This window comes from Hypanus sabinus, chromosome 25 (genome assembly GCF_030144855.1).
Source record: "Hypanus sabinus isolate sHypSab1 chromosome 25, sHypSab1.hap1, whole genome shotgun sequence".
NCBI lineage: Eukaryota > Metazoa > Chordata > Chondrichthyes > Myliobatiformes > Dasyatidae > Hypanus > Hypanus sabinus.
Window position 1 is genome coordinate 41,080,653 of NC_082730.1, and position 21,175 is coordinate 41,101,827.

The 21,175-nt window shown below is 38.7% G+C and overlaps 1 protein-coding gene across 2 annotated transcripts in view; it reads left to right on the plus strand.

Annotated features, from left to right (window-relative positions):
• Window positions 1–21,175, plus strand: part of LOC132381196 (neuron navigator 1-like) — a 752,075-nt gene that overhangs the window by 539,488 nt on the left and 191,412 nt on the right. For both annotated transcript variants that reach the window (XM_059950487.1, XM_059950488.1), the window contains 6 exons: window positions 8,301–8,353; window positions 11,744–11,767; window positions 12,088–12,165; window positions 15,413–15,496; window positions 17,022–17,133; window positions 18,538–18,659. In XM_059950487.1, coding sequence (XP_059806470.1) covers window positions 8,301–8,353; window positions 11,744–11,767; window positions 12,088–12,165; window positions 15,413–15,496; window positions 17,022–17,133; window positions 18,538–18,659 — 473 coding nt within the window. The remainder of the gene's footprint in view (window positions 1–8,300; window positions 8,354–11,743; window positions 11,768–12,087; window positions 12,166–15,412; window positions 15,497–17,021; window positions 17,134–18,537; window positions 18,660–21,175) is intronic.

The following is a 21,175-nucleotide window of genomic DNA, read 5'->3' on the forward strand; positions in this document are numbered from 1 at the left end:
AGATTGTGAGCCATTACTTTGAAAGCCTTGTAGGGCATATCCAACATTATCTAGCCGTTACACCCAATCAAACCTAACAAAAGGCAGGAACCAAAGTACCCGTTTAATGACTTACATGAGCTCAGAATATCTCAAAGCAGTTTAGAGCTCATGAATATTGTGAACATAAATTCAATGTATTATTATCTGTGAAATCTTCCTGACTAATATTAGTCATTTTCTACCATTTGTAAATCCTTGAACTGATACTTTAGCTTGGTTGCAATTAGCAGTTCTGCCATATGTTATAGCCATCATTACACAATCAACTAATATTTCAAAGAGCAAGCGCAATAATTTTATAGAAATATCATGTTCAGGAAGTAAACACTGGCATTTAAACTAGCCTGGAAACCATGTTCTTTTTTCATATCTCCACTTTGACAGATATTATGAGTGCTTTATCCCCAGTGAATAAATCCATTATTTTGCTAGCAAAATGCCTTGTCACAGCAGAGAGATTTTGACGACATCTATTGCATGACGTTCATATGATGAAGAAGTTCACTAGTCCTGTAGGAGTTTCCTTATGATCTTGATAATAAAAATTAGAAAGTGTATTTTAATGAGAAAACAAATAAATAATTATTCACAGGAAAGCACAAATCCTATATTTGTTAAACAGAAATAAAACTAAAATGTGCTATATCCTTGCAAAGAAGAATGGAATAAAATAGGATTATAGTTCATGATGGTTGATGTCTAGAATGGGATTAGTGGGCTGAAGGGTCTGTTTGTGTGCTGCATGTCTGGCCCTGTATCAGCTTCTAAAGGGCTGTTCCGAGATCACACCGCTGTATTTCATGAATGGTAGAACACACTGTTATCAAAAGAGATCCAAGATGAATAGAGGCAGAAATTTGGTGAGGACCTATTTCTGCCAAACTTCTGTTCCATTCTTGATATGCTAATAAACATATGAAGGGATAGCATTCACACTGATGTCTTATCAAGTCAAGACGATAAAATTAAGTTCTCCCTGTAGAATATTTGTTAGCTGCCTACACCCCTGATCCCTCCCTCATGCAATTGTGGGGAGGTTGTTTTTTCTTCCACAGCACCCAGCCTCAAAGGGGTTAGCTGCAGGAAGGATACTAGCTACCTTGGAAACGGATTTGTTAAGGCTGTATCCTAGGTGATAGTCAACCCTACTCCAGAACACTACAGAACAGAAACAGGCCCTTCAGTGCACAAGTACACTGCAGCCATGAAGCATTCAGTTAGTTGACTCTGATGCCGATCACCTAGCTGGCCAGTTAGCAGACATCCCCATCAAAGTGCTGTAGCCCCTCCAGTTCTGGCAGAGGCATCCACTTTATTCAAGTAGCTATGACAGCAAAGACACAAAGGGTTAGCAGCACCAACAGACAAAGCTTACGGCGTTCCAGGGTCAACATAATTTGAACAGTACTCTTGGGAATAACATCTATTTTCACACGTTAAAACAATATGCAGTTTTAAATAAAAAGAGCAAGCAAGAGAGGATCTGTGTGGTTTGGCATCTCCTTCAATACCATGTTTCAGTCTCTTAATTATGTGACCTTTTGTATAAAATCACATTAAAATCAAAGTTGATCTGATTTTCTTTTACAATCAGATTATTTTTCCTTGTGCCACATTGCTGTTATGTTTCACTTCTCTAATGGGATACTGGTTCCATCCCATTGAGGCTTTCTGATCAGATAACAGAGGAATATATGCATTGGCTGTTAATTTTTGCATTTACTTCCCATTTATATACTTTTCCTTTCAGGCCTTATTATAATACACAAATCTCTGATTCCCAGTGGAAAAATAATCACCTCGGAAACCAAGTCAGATAACGCTAAGATTAGCTACCTTGAGGCCACAATTAACATTTTGGGAAATACTACTTTACCCAACATTTAAAGTAGTCTTTCACAGGTATTTCTCTTCCCCCTTCCTTGTGGAATTCTGTAGTATTTATTAAGAACAGATGGAAAAGTCAGTGGTGGTCCTTTAGCACTGTTAAACTTCAAAGCTCACATTAGCAAAGACAAGTCCTGCTGCTTGAGGCTAAAAATAAGCACTCATTGCTTCATGGTTGTATGTAACTTTTCCCTAGTGCAGTTATTATGAAGCTGGGTTTCCAAACATGCTTCTTACAAATTCTAAAGATCAGGAGTTTCTATCAGATTCACATGATTACTACACTTTCCTAAATTTGTTGACTTGCTAGCATGTTATATTTTTTAATATACCGACTATGCTAAGGAAAGAGATTTCTCATTAAATGTTCCCAGTGCTTGCTCCCTTCTTCTTAAGTTTGGAAAGTCTTGTGGAATTAACCCCCCAGTTGTTGACCTTTAGCTGATGTCTGTTAGAATGCTTTGAAAATTCTCCTTTGTTTTATGTCTAGCATACAGGTTCATGTTTCCCTTTGTAATCAAGCTTTACGTGCTTTTTCAAAGCTTTCCTAGTCTTGTCATATGGTTTATGATAACAATGCTGCCTCTATTTCCATTGTATGAAAGCTGGGCACAGATGTTTCTTTCATTGTTATCTGTACCCTTGGACTTTATTGTATTTGAGTTAGGTTTCAGATATTGATGAAGTGATCAAAATAGTTGTATACCCCCCCCAAAAAAAGATAACAAAGTTAAGAATACAGCTGGTGGTGTGCATGAATGAATATAGGAAGGGCTGAAAAGGAATTGCAACCAAGACATGCAGACATTAAGCTGTTTGCCATCTGCTAAGAACCCCCAAGACTTCAAATGTGGCTAACTATCAGCTCAACCATTGTTCAGCACAGACCACCAAACCATAAGCAATAAATGTGAGAATCACTTCATGTATGTTGCACTTTTCAAGTTCCTTTTGGGACATCACAATGCACTTTACAGCCAGTGAAGTATTTTTGAAGTATAGTCTCTGCTGAAGTGTAAGAGAAGCAGCAACTGATTCATGCACAACAAACTCCCATTACGCCACTGTGATAATGTGCAGGGAAGAGGAGGGCTTTTTGCCTAGTTTTCTTGCATTCATCACTTAATGTTTGCCTGATTATTTTAGAGATGTTGAATGAGTGTTGTAACAATATGAGGGCAGCATAGAAAGTTTCCCTTCTTCAGAGTACTATTACAAAATATTTTTTGACGCAGACACACGCAGCACCTTAATCAAAAAGAAGTCTGATCTGAAAGTCTGCACATCTGAACGTGCAGAACTCCCTCAGTGCTGAACTGGAGTGTCAACGTCACCCCTGAGTTCAGACCACTTGAAGGGGAACTTAGACCAACAACATTTTAACTCAGACACAGGATTGCTACCAAGTGAATCGTTACTGATGATTACATTTAAAATGCCAGCGGCATACTGTGTCTAAAAGATATAATACATCAATAGAATACAAAAGATATTGCAATACATCAAACTAAAACATTTTATAAAAACTTAATACCTCTCTTTATATTTCACTATATCACCCTTAATGTCCATATTGCTTCAATAAGTAATAAATTTTCTAACAGAAATTAAGTCCTGTATATTTTATGATAGTGGAAGGTGAGTATCATTCTGATAGGTATGCACAGAAACTACAGCCCATGAACTGGTCCTTTGGCCTATCTGGTCCATGCTGAAACATTTAAACTGCCAGGTCCCATCAACCTGCCCTCCATACCCTCCCATCCATGTACCTATCCAAACTTCTCTTAAACATTGAAACCGAAATCACATCCACCACTTGTGCTGGCAGCTCTTTCCACCCTCTGAGTGAAGATGTTTCCCCTCATGTTCCCCTTAAACATTTCACCTTTCACCCTTAACACATGACTTCTAGTTGTAGTCCCACCCAATGTCAGTGGAAAAAGCCTGCTTGCATTTACCCTATCTATACCCTTCATAACTTAGTATGCTTCTATCAAATCTCCCCTCAATCTTCTGTGTTCTAAGGAGTAAAGTTTTAACCTTTTCAATCTTTCCTTATTACACAGGTCCTCCAGTCTGAGCAATATCCTTGTAAGTTTCCTCTGTACTCTTACTTACATCTTTCCTGTAGGTAGGTGACCAAAACTGCACACAATACTCCAAATTGGGCCTCACCAACAGCTTTCCAACTTCAACATAACATTCTGTCTCCTGTACTCAGTACCTTTATGATTTGTGAAGGTTCATGTGCCAAATGCTTTCTTTATGACCCTTTCTACCTACACCACCACTTTGAAGAATTATGGACCTGTATTCACAGATCTCTTTGTTCTACCATGCTCCTCAAAGCCCTATCTTTCACTGTGAAAGACCTAACCTGGTTGCTACTCCCAAAGCGTAACACCTCATACTTGTCAGCATTAAATTCCATCTACTATTTTTCAGCCCATTAGTCCAAATCCCACTACAAGCTTTCATAGTCTTCCTTGCTGTCCACTTCCCGCCCAAGCTTTGTGTCATCCGCAAATTTGCTGATTTAGTTAACCACATTATCATATAGATGACAAACAACAAGGGACCCAGCACCAATCTCTGCAGCACTCCACTAATCCACTGGCTTCCATTTAGAGATGCAACCATCTACTACCACTCTATTGCTTCTCTGGCAAAGTCAATGTCTAACTTATCTTGAATGTCAAGTGACTGAACCTTCGTAACCAATCTTCCATCCAGGACCTTGACAAATGACTTGCTGAAGTCCGTGTAGACAAAATCCACTGCCTTCCTTCCATCAATTTTCCTAGCAACATGCTCGAAAAACTCTACAAGATTGATTAGACACAACCTAGCATGCACAAAGCCATGCTGACTGTCCCTAATCAATCCCTGTCTATCAACATACTCATATATCCGGTCCCATAGAATACCTTCCAGTCACTTCCCCACTACTGATGCCCAGCTCACCGACCTATAATTTTCTAGTTTATTCTTTCAGCCTTTCCTAAACAGCAGAACAATATTAGGTCTCTTTCAATCCTTTGGTTCCTCACCTGCTGCTAAGGATGATTTAAATATCTTTGATTTGGCCACTGCAGTTTCTGCACTTGTCTCCCACAGGCTCCAAAGGAATACCTTGTCAAGCCTGGGGGTTTACCCACTGTGATTTGCATCAAGACAGCAAACACCTTCTCCTCTGTAATCTGTATAGGGTCCATGGCCTCGCTGCTGCTTTGCCTCACTTCTATAAACTCTGTGTCCATCTCTCAAGTAAATACAGATGCAAAAAGTCCATTTAAGATCTCTCTCACCTCTCTTGGCTCCACGCATAGGTTACGATACTGATCTAACAGAGGATTAACATTGTCCCTTGCAACCCTTTTGCTCTTGACGTATCAGTAGAAGTCCTTCAGATTCTCCCTTTACCTTGTTTGTTAGAGCATCCTCATGCCTTCTTCTGATTTCTTTCATAAGTGTTCTCTTGCATTTCTTATACTCCTCAAGTATCTCATTTGTTCCTACCTGCCTATACCTGCTGTGCATCTCCTGGTTTTTCTTAACCAGCGTCCCAATATCTCGAAAACCAAGGTGTCCTAAACCTGTTATCCTTACCTTTTATTCTGACAGGCACATACAAGCCTTGTACTCTCGACATTTCACTTTTGGAGGCCTCCCACTGAAAAAGTGCACCTTTGCCATAAGCTGTCTCAATCCACACTTGCTGGGTCATTTTTAATACCATCAGAATTGGCCTTTCTCCAAGTTAGAATTTCATCCTGAGGACCAGACCTATCCTTTACTGATATTACCTTGAAACTAATGGCACTATGATCACTAGATCCAAAGTGTTCTACACAATCTTTTATCACCTGCTCTGTCTCATTCCCTCATTCAAACAGATATTTCTGTGTACCGATAAAGGAAACTTTTCTTTAACACATTTGATGAACTCTATCCCATACAGTCATCTTACAGTATTGGGAGTACCAGTCAATTTGTGGAAAATTAAGATCATCTACCATCACAACCTTGTGTTTCTTGCAGCAGTCTGCGATCACTGTACAAATTTGTTCCTCTAAATCCTGAAGGTTGCTGCGTGGTCTATAATATAATCCCATTAATGTGGTCATACCTTTCTTATTCCTCTATTCCATAGCGAAGCCTCACTAGACAAGTTTTCCAGTCTGTCCTGACTGAGCACTGCCATGACATTTCCCCCGACTAGTAATGCTGCCGCTTCCCCCTTTAATCCCTCCCACTCTTATCATCTCTGAGGCAACAGAGCCCCGGAATATTGAGCTGCCAGTCCTGCCCTCCTGCAGTTAAGTCTCATTTAATGGATACAATATCATTATTCCATATGTTGATCCATGCCCTGGGCTCATCTGCGTGCCATACTTCTTGCACCAAAATATACGCAACTCGTAACATCAGAACAGCGTGCTCAACCTTTTGCTTCCTGACAGTGCGTGAGATCTGAGCAACATCTGTCTTCCCAAATTTTCCACTATCTGCTCTGGCACTCTGGTTCCCATACTCCTGCTATATATGTCACATTATAGCATACTAATTTATAACTTAGAATCTAAAAACCTGATATTTAATTTTTCTCTTTACACTCAGTTCAGGCAGATTATGTCATTCACATACCTGACATCTGGTATTCAAACCAGGTACTCTATTCCATATTGTCATGATGGGAGGAGAAAGATTAGTAGGCAGATATAGAAAAAGATTCAAGAATATGCCTTAAAGCAATGCAACATCCACACAGGCCCCTGGAGAAGTCTAGCCTAGGACTGCTCAAAGCAGAGATGGGGAATATTTATTTTGGTGATGAGTACCTCAGGTTTGATGATGTCAGAAGCCTTGCGTAAGCAGCGGAACGGGGCAACCCACTTTACCAAATACCGGCCGATTATGCCCCGTCTGTGGAAGTGTCTGGGTACCTCACAGCAACCTCATTAACCACAAAACAAACAAAACAAACAAGTCAGTGTTACTCTGAGAGACTGCATAAATAGAAGCTCCATGGCAATTAAACATGTAGACACCTTTCCTTCCCTTCAGTAATATAAAAGTGATGGGTCTGCTATCAATAAACACACTAATGCAGTGACGGATATTTGACCCCAAATGATGTTGCTAAAAGGCAAATATGAAGTTGATTTGGAATTTGTATCACGGAATGAGTTATTTATTACTGAAAGTGAAGTGCTTGTTCTATATGTGGTGTGTGTCAGGCTCTGTTTGGGCTCTGAAGCTTAGAAAATATGTGTTGACTTTGTAAAGGGACTAATGTGGGCTCACCAGGTTGAAACTAGACTGAAAACATTGAAATTTTCAGTGCATGTTGTATAAACATGATGGGTATTTGTTGAGTTTAGAAGGTGGAAAGTTACCTTTCGAGGATAATAACAAGATTTGATTGGGAAGATGCTGAGAAAGTCAAGCAAAAGGATGAATGCTAGAAATTACTTGATTCAAGCTGGGATCAACACAAAGGGCAGTGGAAATTGGTAACTTGTTTCAACAGAATTTTCCAGGACTGATTTTGATAGAAGTTCTGGTGATGAGTTACTGTCACACTGGTAAAATTGTATCTTACTGCACTGGAGAAAGTACCCTGACGTATGTAGTGCCAATATTCAACTAGGATTTTGAATAGGGTGTACTTGGTCAGGTAGATAGATGTAAGAGATCCAGTACAGGTAACTACTTGAAGTGAGGAGGTATCTGAGTATTACTCAGAGATGAGCAGCACCTAAAACAGCCATGGCAACTAATTCCAGGACTTGCTAAAGGATGTACTAAAAAGGTGCATATTGTCGTTTTGATTTTGGTTTTCTGCCAAAAGATATGCAGCCCCATCACTCCCCTGAGGCTGTACACAGGAGACTGGATGAAGGCTCCTTTTGGTCTGTGATTACGATGGGTAGGGGAACCGACTTTCTTCCTTGGAGAATCAGGAAGAAAGGACCAGGCACTCTTATCTGGTGAGGTGAGCATTCCAGGTAATGATCCTGTAGAGGCTGGGATTCAGATCCGTGTGGGGGGTGGGGGTGTGATGGTTGGTGTGCTGTTGGGGGTGCAATACCGAGGGAATGTGTATAGGTAAGTGATTATCTTGCAGATATTGTAGATAAGTACAGCAATAGTAAGATCAAACAGTGCAAGGAGTGTTCAATGCAAGGGGTAATGTGGCACAACTCCCCTTACAGTTCTCCGAGAAGAGCAATGTACAGTGATTGACACTGATGCAGAAATCAGGAATTAATTTATTGGCAGATGTTTATGTTTTGAGAGCATAAATGCATTACAATGTAATAATCAGAAAATTGCTCACTTTAATTTGAAAAACTGTCTTACAGTTCATGGCTCGGTGCTTTCACTTGCATCCACCACATCATCGGTTCATTCCATGGTAAGCTGCGTTTTCATTTTTATAAACTTTGAGGATCATATTTTAATGGTAGTTTTAAATTTCAGGCTTTGAATATATTGATGGATTTATATTACAGTGGCATGTGTCAGATGATATTTTGTTAATGTGATTTTGAGAATAGATTGCACTTTTATGTTTAGTGTTCTTCCTAATCGATATCCTATTTAATGTACAATGGAAGTGCTGAAGAGTAGAGTTATTTCATGGAAGGTTTGTTATTCTCCACAAAATCCATATTCTTAATCGCTCTGCCTTCTATCTAAAGCCAGATCAATTACTTAATGTACCAACAAGATTTCAGCAACAATACTTACCAGTGCAAACATCACTTAGATTTCTTGGATGAGTTTCCTCTCTGAGAATATAAGTAACATACTTAGATATTAATGATTAAAGTTATTAGGGTTCATACAACACAGGAGGCCATTCCATTCACTGTGTCCATTCTAAAACTTGTAAAGATATCCCAGACATGGCAGCTGCTGATAACATTGCGCCAACCAGAATTGGATCACAGAAATGAGTAGAAAAAAAATACACAGAAAGCAAAACCTATTTAAAGAGCAGAGGCAAGAGAAACTACAGCAGCCTCTCCAATTAAAAGCAGGAGAAACAGAGGTTAATTACATATAAATTAGCTGATTTAGTTAAGTTTCAGTCACACTGCAGTATGGCCACTAAGATGATTTTCAGGAGTAATACTAAGTCTCCAGACTAGTAAAGGTATTCCTAAAACTCACTAATTTTCTCCTCTTGAAGTAATTTTGCAATAGTTTTTTGAGTTATTCTTGAATTTGGTTTCATTATCCACACCCCTCCTTCCAGGTAGTTCATAAATTTTACACTCTAGTTGTGTCTCTAGAGACAACTTTACACTGCCTAACTTATCCAGCACACATAAGAACACATAATTATGAGCATCTCCAGCAAATCTCCCCTTAACTGTGACTGTCTGAAGGATAACCATCACATTTGCATTATATCTCCTCTCAAATAAGGAGATAAATCAAGAAAACTGAGGCAGTGGGTGGGGGACAATGCAACTGGTGTAGAAATTCTTCATGAAGGAACAGACAGTAATACTAGGCAGAATAGTTTTATTCTGAGCCAATTATCTGAGATTCGGAGGTGTAGAATATTCCAGACTACATTGCTGCTCTCTGCAATTGTGACTACCAGTAGTAAGGCAGAGTAGTCCAGCAATTCACAGAACAGACACCATTCACTTTGCCATACTGCAGGCTACCTTCCTACCAGCAATGAAGAATTTACTAAACCACAAAATGATGAACTCCTTTTTTGCAATATATTAATTGTATGAAAAGGATGTTTATTTTTAATTCTAGGAAATGAAACGTTGGTAAATCTGGAGGAAGAAAAATAACTAAATTTATTTACCCTGAATTAACTAAGTTTTTGATTCTGTTTGAATGCATTCTGTGATGCCTTGAATTGGTTTAAAAATGGTAATCTTTGGTTCCATATACTTGTCATAGTCCGAGCAAGAACAGATTTGAGTTCTTGTCCTTGGCTTTATTATGCCAATGGATTACTGTGCAAAAATTATCAACATAGATTTCCAATAAGATGGCTGCAGCTTCTACAGGGTCAACCAGGTGTTATTTTACTTTATAAACATATTTTTTATGATCAAAAGACCCAGCTGGACATTAGGAACTTAAAGTACTACAGATCTACTCCATCAGCGAGTTGCTCGTTGGCGGAGAAACTGAAGGAGCTGGAACTTGATGCGGATTGTGCTTCTGCCTGCTTCAGAGAGGTGCTGGAGGAGTCAGTGCGCAGTCTAACAGCGAGTGATTGTCTTATTAGCTTTTCTTGTGATCGCAGGACCGTGTTGGACAGCGTCAATGTAGAATGCTGCAAGTCTGATCCACTGGTTTATGGGCGGGCAGCGGGGGATTTACGTGGCGTTAGTCTGTTACGAACCCCGTAACTGGGTCACTTACCAGCAAAGATAGAGAGGCCCGTTGAAGTCTGATGGTACTATTTTTAAAAGTCTTTATTTATAAAGGGGCACAAAAATAAGATTAATACAGACATTCAGATAAAATACGTCATCAATACTCAATCGAAAAACGCGGGTATAATAATAATCATCAATTAAGCAATAGCTCTATCGTTTGTCTAGGGGATATTGTATTGTCCGATGGAAAGATAAAAGTCACTGTCCTTTCAAGCTGCAGCTTTTTGGGTTTAAGAGAGATGGTTTTAAACTTGCCCGGGACTTTTATGAGGCCAATCCATTGCGTCGGGGGAGTTGGTTCCCCGTTGTTAGTTCCAAGTCGTTTTCCGTGGTACCAGCCACCAGCCCCCAGGCAAGGGAACCAAACGCATGTGGCTTCCTTCAAATGCCTTCCCGCTATTACGGGATCGCTAGCGTTTCTTCTGGTGTGTCTGAAAGGGGTTGTTGCCCCAGACCCTCTTTTATACTTCCTCACGGGGTCTCAGATGTCAATCAGGCTGGGATGATACAATCCTTCTCTCAACCAGCCCACTTTGCCCGAGGGCTTGCAGGTAGCATAGTCCCCAATCCACAAACATTGTCTCCAGGAGACAATGGCCAGGTCTCTCTCTCATTTCCTGGGTCCTCTGACCCAACCCAATAATGCTCTTGCGATTCTCACAAAGGAGGGGGCTCCCCCCCCCGCACCCTTCGGCCCCTCAGAGCTGTGGTGCATTCATAACAAGTCATAGTGAGGATTAGGCCTCAAGCCCTGTTATCACCTGTTTATAGCCACCCAGGAGAGAGGCGTCAGAGTCAGTGCACTCCACTGGAGGTGGTGCTGCCCCCCAGTGTTCACTCAGCAGGAGACAAGCTGGATAGTGTTCAACTGTAGACTGCTGCAACAGTTATGGACTTAGGGTCTTGGACTATATCTCTTAATGTGACTGTTTTTACTGATATATGTGCTTGATGTCTTACAGTATATGTGCTGTATGTGCCTTGCGCTGTGTGTGATTGTAGGTACTGTGTTTTGCAACGTTGTCCCCATAGTAACACAGTTTTGTTTGCCTGTATTCATGTATGTTTGAATGACAATTAAGCTTGAACTTCAGAAGAAAAGAGAGAATGACAATAAGTCTAAAGGAGGGGTGCCTTTCGTAGAGTGGTAAAGTAAATCAACTTCTGTTTTCATGGAGTATTTCATGTGTGGACATGAAGCATGTTAACTGCATTTGCAGTGTACATTGAGTGATTATAGGCTTGGAAAATCAATAATGACTTGAGTACTCTCTTTCAGTTTATCCTTGATTTTCCACGCCAATTTAGGAAGGAGTCCTCCACAATTAGATGTCTGCATTTTGTGTTAATTTATAGGATTGATTTCTTTTTGTTACTTTTTGCAGAGTGAAGACAAGGTCCAAGGAGAGGTATGAGTAATTGAATATTTATTGCTTTGTTTAATGTGGAGAGGTGACATATATTCACTTGGTTAATTAAAATGATTGATTTAATGTGTGTTTACACTAGAATTAATACATTTCTACTTATCATAAGGTGTACCAAGACAATGTAAACTCCAGGTTATTTTAGATTTGTAACACTGACAGTAATAAAATCAGTAGACTTATAAATTTTTGCTCTGTTTGTGCGTGTGAATAGAGGGTAACTTGCATTTAGAGTCTTGCATGGTATGTTGTATTTATAGTCCTGTAAATAAGTGGCATTAATAATGAATTCTTTGTTACAGCATATTAGGAAACTACGTAGAGAACTTGAATCTTCACATGACAAGGTTTCTGCACTTACATCACAACTGTCTACAAATGTAGGTTTTTGCTTTTTTACTTCCATCATGGTGTTAGGCATAAAACAACACCTTCTTCTATCCATCTGCTTTTAGTTTTCTGTCATAAGTAGCATCATACTGACTAAGCTCTTGAAATAGGGTCCTGCAATGAATATTCTGAGTAGTAGCTGGCCTTTGAAGATTTAAAATTAGACTTGCACATACATAGTACATTTTTCTCTCTCAAGGCAGCCAAAGTGCTTCACATGGAATGGAGCTTTTTTGATCTGCGTTTATCTCAGTAATTTGAGAAAACCAGCAGCCAATTCTGGCACAAGAATCTCCCGCAAATAGGAATGTGGTAATGACCAGATGAACTTTTTTTAATGATTTTTTTTCTTGTTAAAATCAGTGAGGATGCGCTATTAATTAATTTCTTGGATCCAACACAGCAGCAAGGAATCAGTTCTACCTATCTGGGAGAGAAAGTACAAAATTATGAGGGCTATAGATAAGGTAAATGCAAGCAGGCTTTTTCCACTTAGGTTGGGTGAAACTAAAACTAGAGGTCATAGGGAAAGGTGAAAGGTGAAATATTTAAGGGGAACCTGAGGAGGAACTTTTTGAGTCAGAGGGTGATGCGAGTATGGAGTGAGTTGCTGGAACCCTGAAGTGGTGGAAGCAAGTTGGCTTTCAACATTAAAGAGAAGTACGTGGACAGGATAATTTTGGAGTACTGTGGGTCCAGGTGCAGATCAATGTGACAAGGTAGAATAACAGTTTGGGAAGGTCTAGATGGGCCAAAGGGCCTATTTTCATATTGCAGTGCTTCATAACTCTAAGGTAGGGCACATCGTTTAGGGTCACTTTTGAACAACACCTCCTATGAGTGTGTTGCATGGGAGCAGAGTACTTAACACTGTTGCATCACTGCCTCAGAGACCTGCGTTCAATCCTTGACTGGCGTCTGTGTGTGGCATTTGACTGTTTCCCCTTTGATATCTTTGTCAAGGCTTCTGCTTCATCCCACATCCCAATAATGTGCCAATAGGTTAATGGGTTACTGTAAATTATCCTTTAATGCAGATAAATGAATCAAAGGAGGGTCTGATGGGTTTGGGAGAGAATATGTGGTGGGGCATTTTGTCACTGGGACTGCTGGGGTGGCTCTGTTGAGAGCTGGTATAGACTAGATGGGCCAAATGGCCTTATTTTACATAGTATTGAGATCAGTGAAGCACTTTAATGCTGATGTTGCCGGAGTAATGCCTTTAGACCGAGAGAGCAGTGTGCTGCAAGCCATGCACTAGCTGACTAAGTGCCACTATTAACAAAACTGGCCACAGGCATCATTCACAATTCTCCAATGGGGTGAGTGCACAAAGGCAAAGTAATACCTACAGCAATCACGTGACAATGTAAAGCCAGCAGGAAAAGGATACGATTCAAGTACGTTGTGATTAAAAGTGAGTTAAATTATCAGATGCATTATATACAGACACGGGATGCAGATTGATATCCAAGTTTTGGCCTTGTGCATGCTTGATGCTTGCAGTCTCAATGCTTCAATGCCTGAAGAGTGAAAAAGCAAGGCCTTATAGCTATTCATGAAAAAGCATTAACCCTTCCTCATCTGATTCCTTTATCATGTATCTTAATATATGACCTAAAACTGAAGGTAGTTCACACAATAAAATGAAAATAACTTTTTGTTAAATCTTAATGCTTGCTAGGGCACTAAGTAAATTAATGACCAGCCTCCAGCCATGAAGCTTGCAAACTTCTTCAAGTCAACAACTAATGTCCTACAGTAGACCCCTGTAATCTACACTCTAACTACTTGGAAATCCCGTTGGGTTGGCATCTAGCTCACAAGGTTGTCTGCCGTGCTCCTTTATATTTACCCAGCCCTGTACCACTCTCTGTGAGTTCCTCACCAGGGTCTGGTTCCCATCCTCCCGATAAAGTCAGCTGGTCCTGTAGTAGCTTGAAACATCAGCCATCTATTTCCCCCTTCAGATGCCCGGCCCAGCTCTTAATCCAAGTCCCTGCAGTTGCCCTTTTTTTTCCCCTTCGGATTCCAGCATCTAAGTCTCTTGTGTGTGAAGCACTTTAAATTTATCTAGCCTCTTCTTCTGCGCTTCCTTGGAACTTCCTATAGTCACTGGAAAAACTGTTATTCTGGAGTGTAACATTGAAAGAAAAAGAGAAAAGAAAGCATAAATAGAACAGCATCTGATAGTCCAGAGTCTGCTAGTCTGGCACCACCAAAATCGCACGACTGGCAAATCTATTCTCCTCATCTTCCTATCGCCTCCCCCTGGTGCCCCACCGTTTTCCCTGTCTCTCATGGTCCATTCTCCTCTCCTATCAAATACATCCTTCTCCAGCCCTTTACCTTTCCCACCCATCTGGCTTCACCTATCACCTTCTAATTTGTTCACCTTCCCCTCCCCCCACCTTTTTATTCTGGCATCTTCCCCTTTTCCTTTCCAATTCTGAAGAAGGGCCTTGGCCCAAAATGTCGACTGTTTATTCATTTACATAGATGCTGCCTTCAGTTCCTTCAGCATTTTGTATGTGTTACTCTGGATTTCCAGCACCTGCAGAATCTCTTGTGTTTATATTAAGGGAGAGTCGCCCACCTTGTGTTCATGCATTGTGGGGGCCAGTCAAACCCCAACCACTCCTGTTCTTACATGAGGCGCAGTCGCTTCAATGCTAAAATTAAGCACCTTTGGTGACATTCCACTGGATGTCCCAGGGCAGTTGAAACCATTTAGCAAAAGATTCTGCCTCAGCCATACTAAGCAAAATTAATGCAGACCAATAATCAAACCTGTGAGCTGCTAACCTGCAATTCATACTGTCTTTGTTCATCAAATTAACTTTACCATTAAGCACCTTTACAAGATAAGAATTATTCAGTTCCTTTAATATGAGCCGCAGTTGTTATTAACAGGATAGTTATTAGTTTCTTAGCCTGCTGTTTGTTTATCTCTTACTAACCAGAAATTGAAGGTCACTTTATTAACCATAATGCATATACATTTAAAAACAGTGATGAAAAGCAATTCATCCGATGACCTTGGTCAAAAAAATGTACAAAACTATTTTAGCTCATCTTTCAAGAAAAATTATTAATTTGAGCTGAACTGAATACTGCTATAATAAGAACATGTATTGTTGTGTAAATGTTCCTGTACTTTTGTGAACCGGCCTTAAAAATAGACAAAGTAAAAATAAAGTTGTTATGTTACTTAATGGTTTCTGTCCTAATTTTCAGGCTCATCTTGTGGCAGCATTTGAGCAGAGTTTGACCAATATGACATCTCGTTTGCAGAGCCTTGCCATGACAGCAGAACAAAAGGTCAGTAAGAGCCACATGTCAACGATTCTAAAATCTAATTGTAGAACAGATCTCAATAAATTCTATGTCTAGGGCATTAATTATTAAGGTAACAATAAGAGAGCATTGAGTTCAGTCTAACTAAATCCTACACCAAATCATTCAGTTGTCACATATTGTCAAGTTCTACATGACTAAGGTACATTCTGATCACAGTCAATAACTAATCATGTGTGGGAGAGAACTGAGGAAGGGAGAAAACGAAAAGTCAATGGAAAATTGCCATCTGTTCCATCATCTTGGCAGATGGCAGCCAACAGGAGCTGCTGCTTTATCAGGGTGAAAAATGCGGAAGATTCATTACAATAACAATAATATTCTGGAAACTGTGCGAAGATCGCTTTAATGATAGAGAAGTAGCATTCTAATATTAGTATGAAGAGAGAAAACTCCATTGGGAAGTGCAGTTTTTTTTTGAGAAGGAAGTAAGTGAACGTCTTCAGTAAAATGACAACCAGCAAGTTTCCTATCTCCAGTGTGATTTCAGAATACAAACCTAACATAGGTGAATGTGCTCTAACCTACTGACCAATATTCCTGTGCTTCTGTATTAATCCCCAGTATTAGACAGAAATGAGAGATGTCACAAAACCAGCTTGTAAATTTAAACTTGCAGAAAAGTAATCAAGGATTAAAATTAGCTCTTTCCCTTGCCTCTAGATGAAGAAATAATACGAAGTGATTACTGTCATCTAGGATAATCATTTTAGTTTTGAAATCAATAAGATGTTTAAGTATATAAAGTTTGCTTGACAGTTTACTGTTCAGGGTCCAACCGAAAACCCAAAATGTGCCTCAATTAATCTGTTACCATGTACACAACAGTTTGTTTTAGTTGATGCAAACCCATTCCATTGATGGAATGAGGTATTAATTTTCTTTAACCAAAGGATAATCCTTTGAATAATACAAAAAAAAATGTTTACCTTTATGGAGATGTACAGCACAGGAAGTTTCTTTACCAGTGGATGGTAAATTTGTGAAATTCGTGTGGAGGGAAGAAAAAGAGTTTGCTGGAGACAAAGTCATTGGGTGTATTTAAGGGAGAAATTGGTTGGTTCCTGACTGGTACAGCAGCTAAGGGTTACAGAGTGAAGGCTGGAGAATGAGGTTAAAGAACAAAATCGACCATGGTTAAACGATGGTGCAAACTTGATGGCCTAATTCTGTTCCTGTACCTTATGGGAATAGGCTCTTTGACCCACTGAGTCCAAACTGACCACAGCCCAATTAACCAAACAACCACAGGTCATTGGGATGTGGGAGGAAACACATTCACAGGAAAAATGTTCCTGTGAATATTATATTTGCATTCTCTTACAGTAATTTTGTTATTGTCACATTATTCAGGTTGGTTGTTTTTACAAGTATTATACTTCAGGTCTTTTATTAGAGTAGTTCTTTTCATACTGTTTTCAGGGGTGCTGAGAGTAATATATTTTGCTAAAGATTAAGTTTGGAGCTTAAACTTTTTGTCTTAAAACAGGACTCAGAGTTATTTGACCTGAAAGAAACCATTGACATGTTGCACAAAAAGAATGCAGAAGCACAAGCTGTCATACAGGGAGCCTTGAACAATCCTGATTTAACACCCAAAGGTAACTCCTCTTCTTTTAATTTAAAAACAGCATTATGGATGTTCTGAAGCTTTTGAACAATGACTAACCAAATCTTCTTTGAACACTCAAATTTCTTTAGTTTCATCCATCCCGTACTCATATGTGGATTATTTACAGTAGACTACTGATGACTGTGTGATGATTGAACAATTTACCTGATATCCAGAACAAATAGGTTTCAGAGCAAAGATCAAAGTAAATTTATTTACAAAAGACATGCAACCAATGTGCGAAAAGATGACAAATTTTGTGAAAATAATAGATAGATAACAAATATTGAAAACATGAGTTGTAGAGTCTTTGACAGTGATTCCTTAGGCGGTGGAATCAGTTCTGTGTTGGGGTGAGTGAAGTTACCATAAAACATCACTGTAAATCAGCAGTGTCATCCTGAATACTGAAGAACAATGTATTCTGTAACCATGTGTTCAGTGCATGAATGAAGACAAATTTCTAGCCTAATTATAAACAAATTGAAAACCTGGTCCCTTTTTAGAGCATAGAATTATTCAATAATCTGAAGTGCAACTGAAACAAAGAAACCAACAGCTTTCAGTAACAAGCATCTTGAAAGGCAGAAGAGAGCAGAATTGTCATTTTCAGGCAAGTGGTTCTAATTCACTAGGTGTAAGAACAGTACCAGCATTTTAAAATGGGACCAGTATGAGAAATGGAGCTGAACATTGACCATAAATCAGTGGGAAGTTCACAACTATTATGGCATTTACAAGAGACATTGCAAGATGCCACACACATATCTTGTAAGCTCCAATATGCACAGTATATTTCCTCAGAATTTTCTAGATATTTTACATGCCAAGTTTAGAGACTACAATCTGTCAAGGATTTTTAACCTCAAAATGGAAAGATGATGATTATTCTTGAAAATATGAAATCACCTTTTTTCTGCTGCTGTTTGGATTCAATTTCCATTACTCAGAGTAACAGTGGTGATTTTGTAAAAGTTGCACCTACATGATTATAACCTTGGTATTACTCTTTGACAAAGGGAGAGCAGTTCCCAATCTTAATGTAAGAACCATGTTTTCCATTATATGTTTCTTTTTGTTCCATTAGTGCATGCACAAATGTTCACATGTCTGCCATTCATAAAGGTGATTGTTGTTGCACACACCTTTACAATGCATTTAATGATTTTCTTCCTACCTGCTTGTCTCTGTTTGTTTAATTGTGTGTGTGCTAATATCAAGGTAGGGGTGCTTTGAAATATTTATAGTGATTTATACTACTTTGCTGAACTTACCAAAGTTTACCATACAATTATGCATAAATGAGAAATATTAGAACTTTATCATAGTAAGAATCTGTTGTATCATCTAGTGGCTGAATAATATAGTGAAATTGTATTGTATTATTTAACAGAATTACGTATAAAAAGGCAGAATTCATCAGACAGTATCTCCAGTCTCAATAGCATTACAAGTCATTCTAGCATCGGGAGTGGTAAGGATGCTGATGCCAAAAAGAAGAAAAAGAAAAGCTGGGTAGGTTATGTTTTCAGCTTGATGATAGTCAAATGTGATAAAACAGCACTTTTCCCGTGATACCTTCAATGATACACTTTCGTTTCGCTGCAGACAATGAATTTTAACTATCAGGATTTAAAATAGATCTATCACAGTCAAACAAAAATGTCAAATTGAATGTGATATTGCTGTAAGACTCTTTGTTTTATGTTGTAATTGCGTCTTTATGCATTTTCACCTACATTTGAAACAAATTATTGTACAATTCCTTTGTCCATTTTTAGTTCTGTAGAACCAGGTTATAAGTTTCCACCATTAAGACCAACAAAGCAACAAAGGTAAATCATTTTGCAGTGGAAACAATTGTGTTGGAAATAGGTTACATATTTTTCAGAATGTGACAGCTACAGAAGGGTTAATGAAGAGAGAACCTACCAATCACACTCTCCCAGTAAGCAATTGCACACAGAGGACATTTAGATTGGGGGTAGGGCCATAATTGCTGCAACACTCAGATTCTACAACTAATATACTTTTTAACTGCTCTGACATCTCATTGGAAGATCGCTTTAATTCTTCCACTATAATCGACCTTTAGGAAAGAAATTATATTTTCAATGTCCTTCTCATAAAACCTGAAGTATGATCGAAAAATCTCAGGATTATAGTCTTACTTGCTCTCCTCGATGGAGGCTGTCAGTTTCATGATCATTCCTGCATATCTTTGACATTTTGTGTTTCAGCCAACAACTTAAACAACCGTATCTTCCTTTAACTTGTGCTCTGCATGTAGCTTTCTGAAGCATATTGTCTCTGCGTTGATCTCTCATTTATTCTGTTTCATTTTTATGTTTTTGGAGGACTGGATATGATTTCTTCAGGCATTGCTACATTACTGGTGGAAAGGTTTAGAGGAGGATTCTTGTATGTTAGTGTCAGTAACTTAAGTTTCAAAATTAATGGGAATGTTGGTGCAAAATTTAAAAGTAGCTGCCTGATCTGCTAATCATCAAACAGTGCTCGCTAATAATTCATTATCTTTAAATTAAGTATATTAATGCTACATAATAAAGCATGTATAATGAAGCCTTTCAATCTGAAACCTTCCTGGATTCTGACTACTGATTTTGAACCCATGATGTGGAAACAAAACTCTGACATCAAGAAGATATTGGCAATACTCTCATCAGAATTCCAAATTACTGAACTAATCATTTCAAGCAAAATGTTATCTAAAAGCTATTATTTTATCTGTGCTTGCTTTAAATTTCTTTGGTTAATGTTTCATGAGTGCTTTATTAACCTTGCCATTTACTCTCATCATTCTGTTGAACATGTATTTATTTCAATTGCTTTTTTAAAGATCCTTTACATACCTTTCTTCTGCCTTTTAAGCATATTGGAGCTATTGCTTAAAAGCTATAATTCTGATTAAATATGGGTGTTTTAGTATAAAATGTATCGATTAATATAAGAAGATTAGGAATAAATACTCTTTAAATCAATCAATCTGATAATGTGAAGAAACAAATTTTGTAACTATATTTATTAAAGACAACTGCCTGCTTGCTACAAAGCTAAAATCTTAAATAGTTCTAGAACAAATCTCTGTTATGAATGGGATTGGAATACGTTAATTATGTATAGTCCGAATATTCATGTGGTAATTGGTTTATTGTTGTCTCAAGTACCACGACACAATGAAACAATTTGCTTGTGTTCCATCCTTGCAGATCATTCCAAAACATAAGTAGATGAAGGTAGTATAAAGGGGAAGCCAATAACAGAATGCAGTGATAGTTACCATTAGAGAGAAAGTATTGGGCAGGTAAATGAAAAGGTGCAAGACTTCATTCAAGAGTCTTAAAAACTGCGGTAGGTATATTCAAGCTTTTGTCCAGTGGAGAGGGGATTGTGGGAGAAGAGAGAATGACCATGGCAGGAGAGATCTTTGATTAGATTGGCTGCTTTCCCAGGCTAGCAGGAAGTCTAGACAGTCAGAGAAGGGAGGCTTGTTTTCATAATGGACAGAGATATGTCCGCAACTCTGCAATTTGATGTTGTCTTGGGCAGAGCAGTTACCACACCAAGCTGTGTTGCCAATGCTTTACTGTGATTATTATGTAGCACTACAGTAAGAAAACTGATATCCCTTTGCAGTTATATGTTATATCTGTTTCTTGATGTTACAGTGGATATGCCGTGATTTCCCAAAAATAACACCATTGCTTCTGTAATGTAAAATGACAAAATACAACAGTAATTGCCCAGAATAAAATGTCATAATTTACATTTTAGTTTGTAGCATCCATAACTGATTTGGATCATATTTTATTTCAGATTAATATGACAGAAGTTATAATACTGTCTCATACTATATAAAGTATAATCACATGGCACTGGGAAAACAGAAACAAAACTTGCATCAGCACCATCTAAGAGTAAAGAACAGTAGATATTAGCAATGTGAAACAAACCATGGTGTGCAGGAGCAGCCCAGGTGGCAATGTAGCTCTGAAAACATCCTCAGAGGT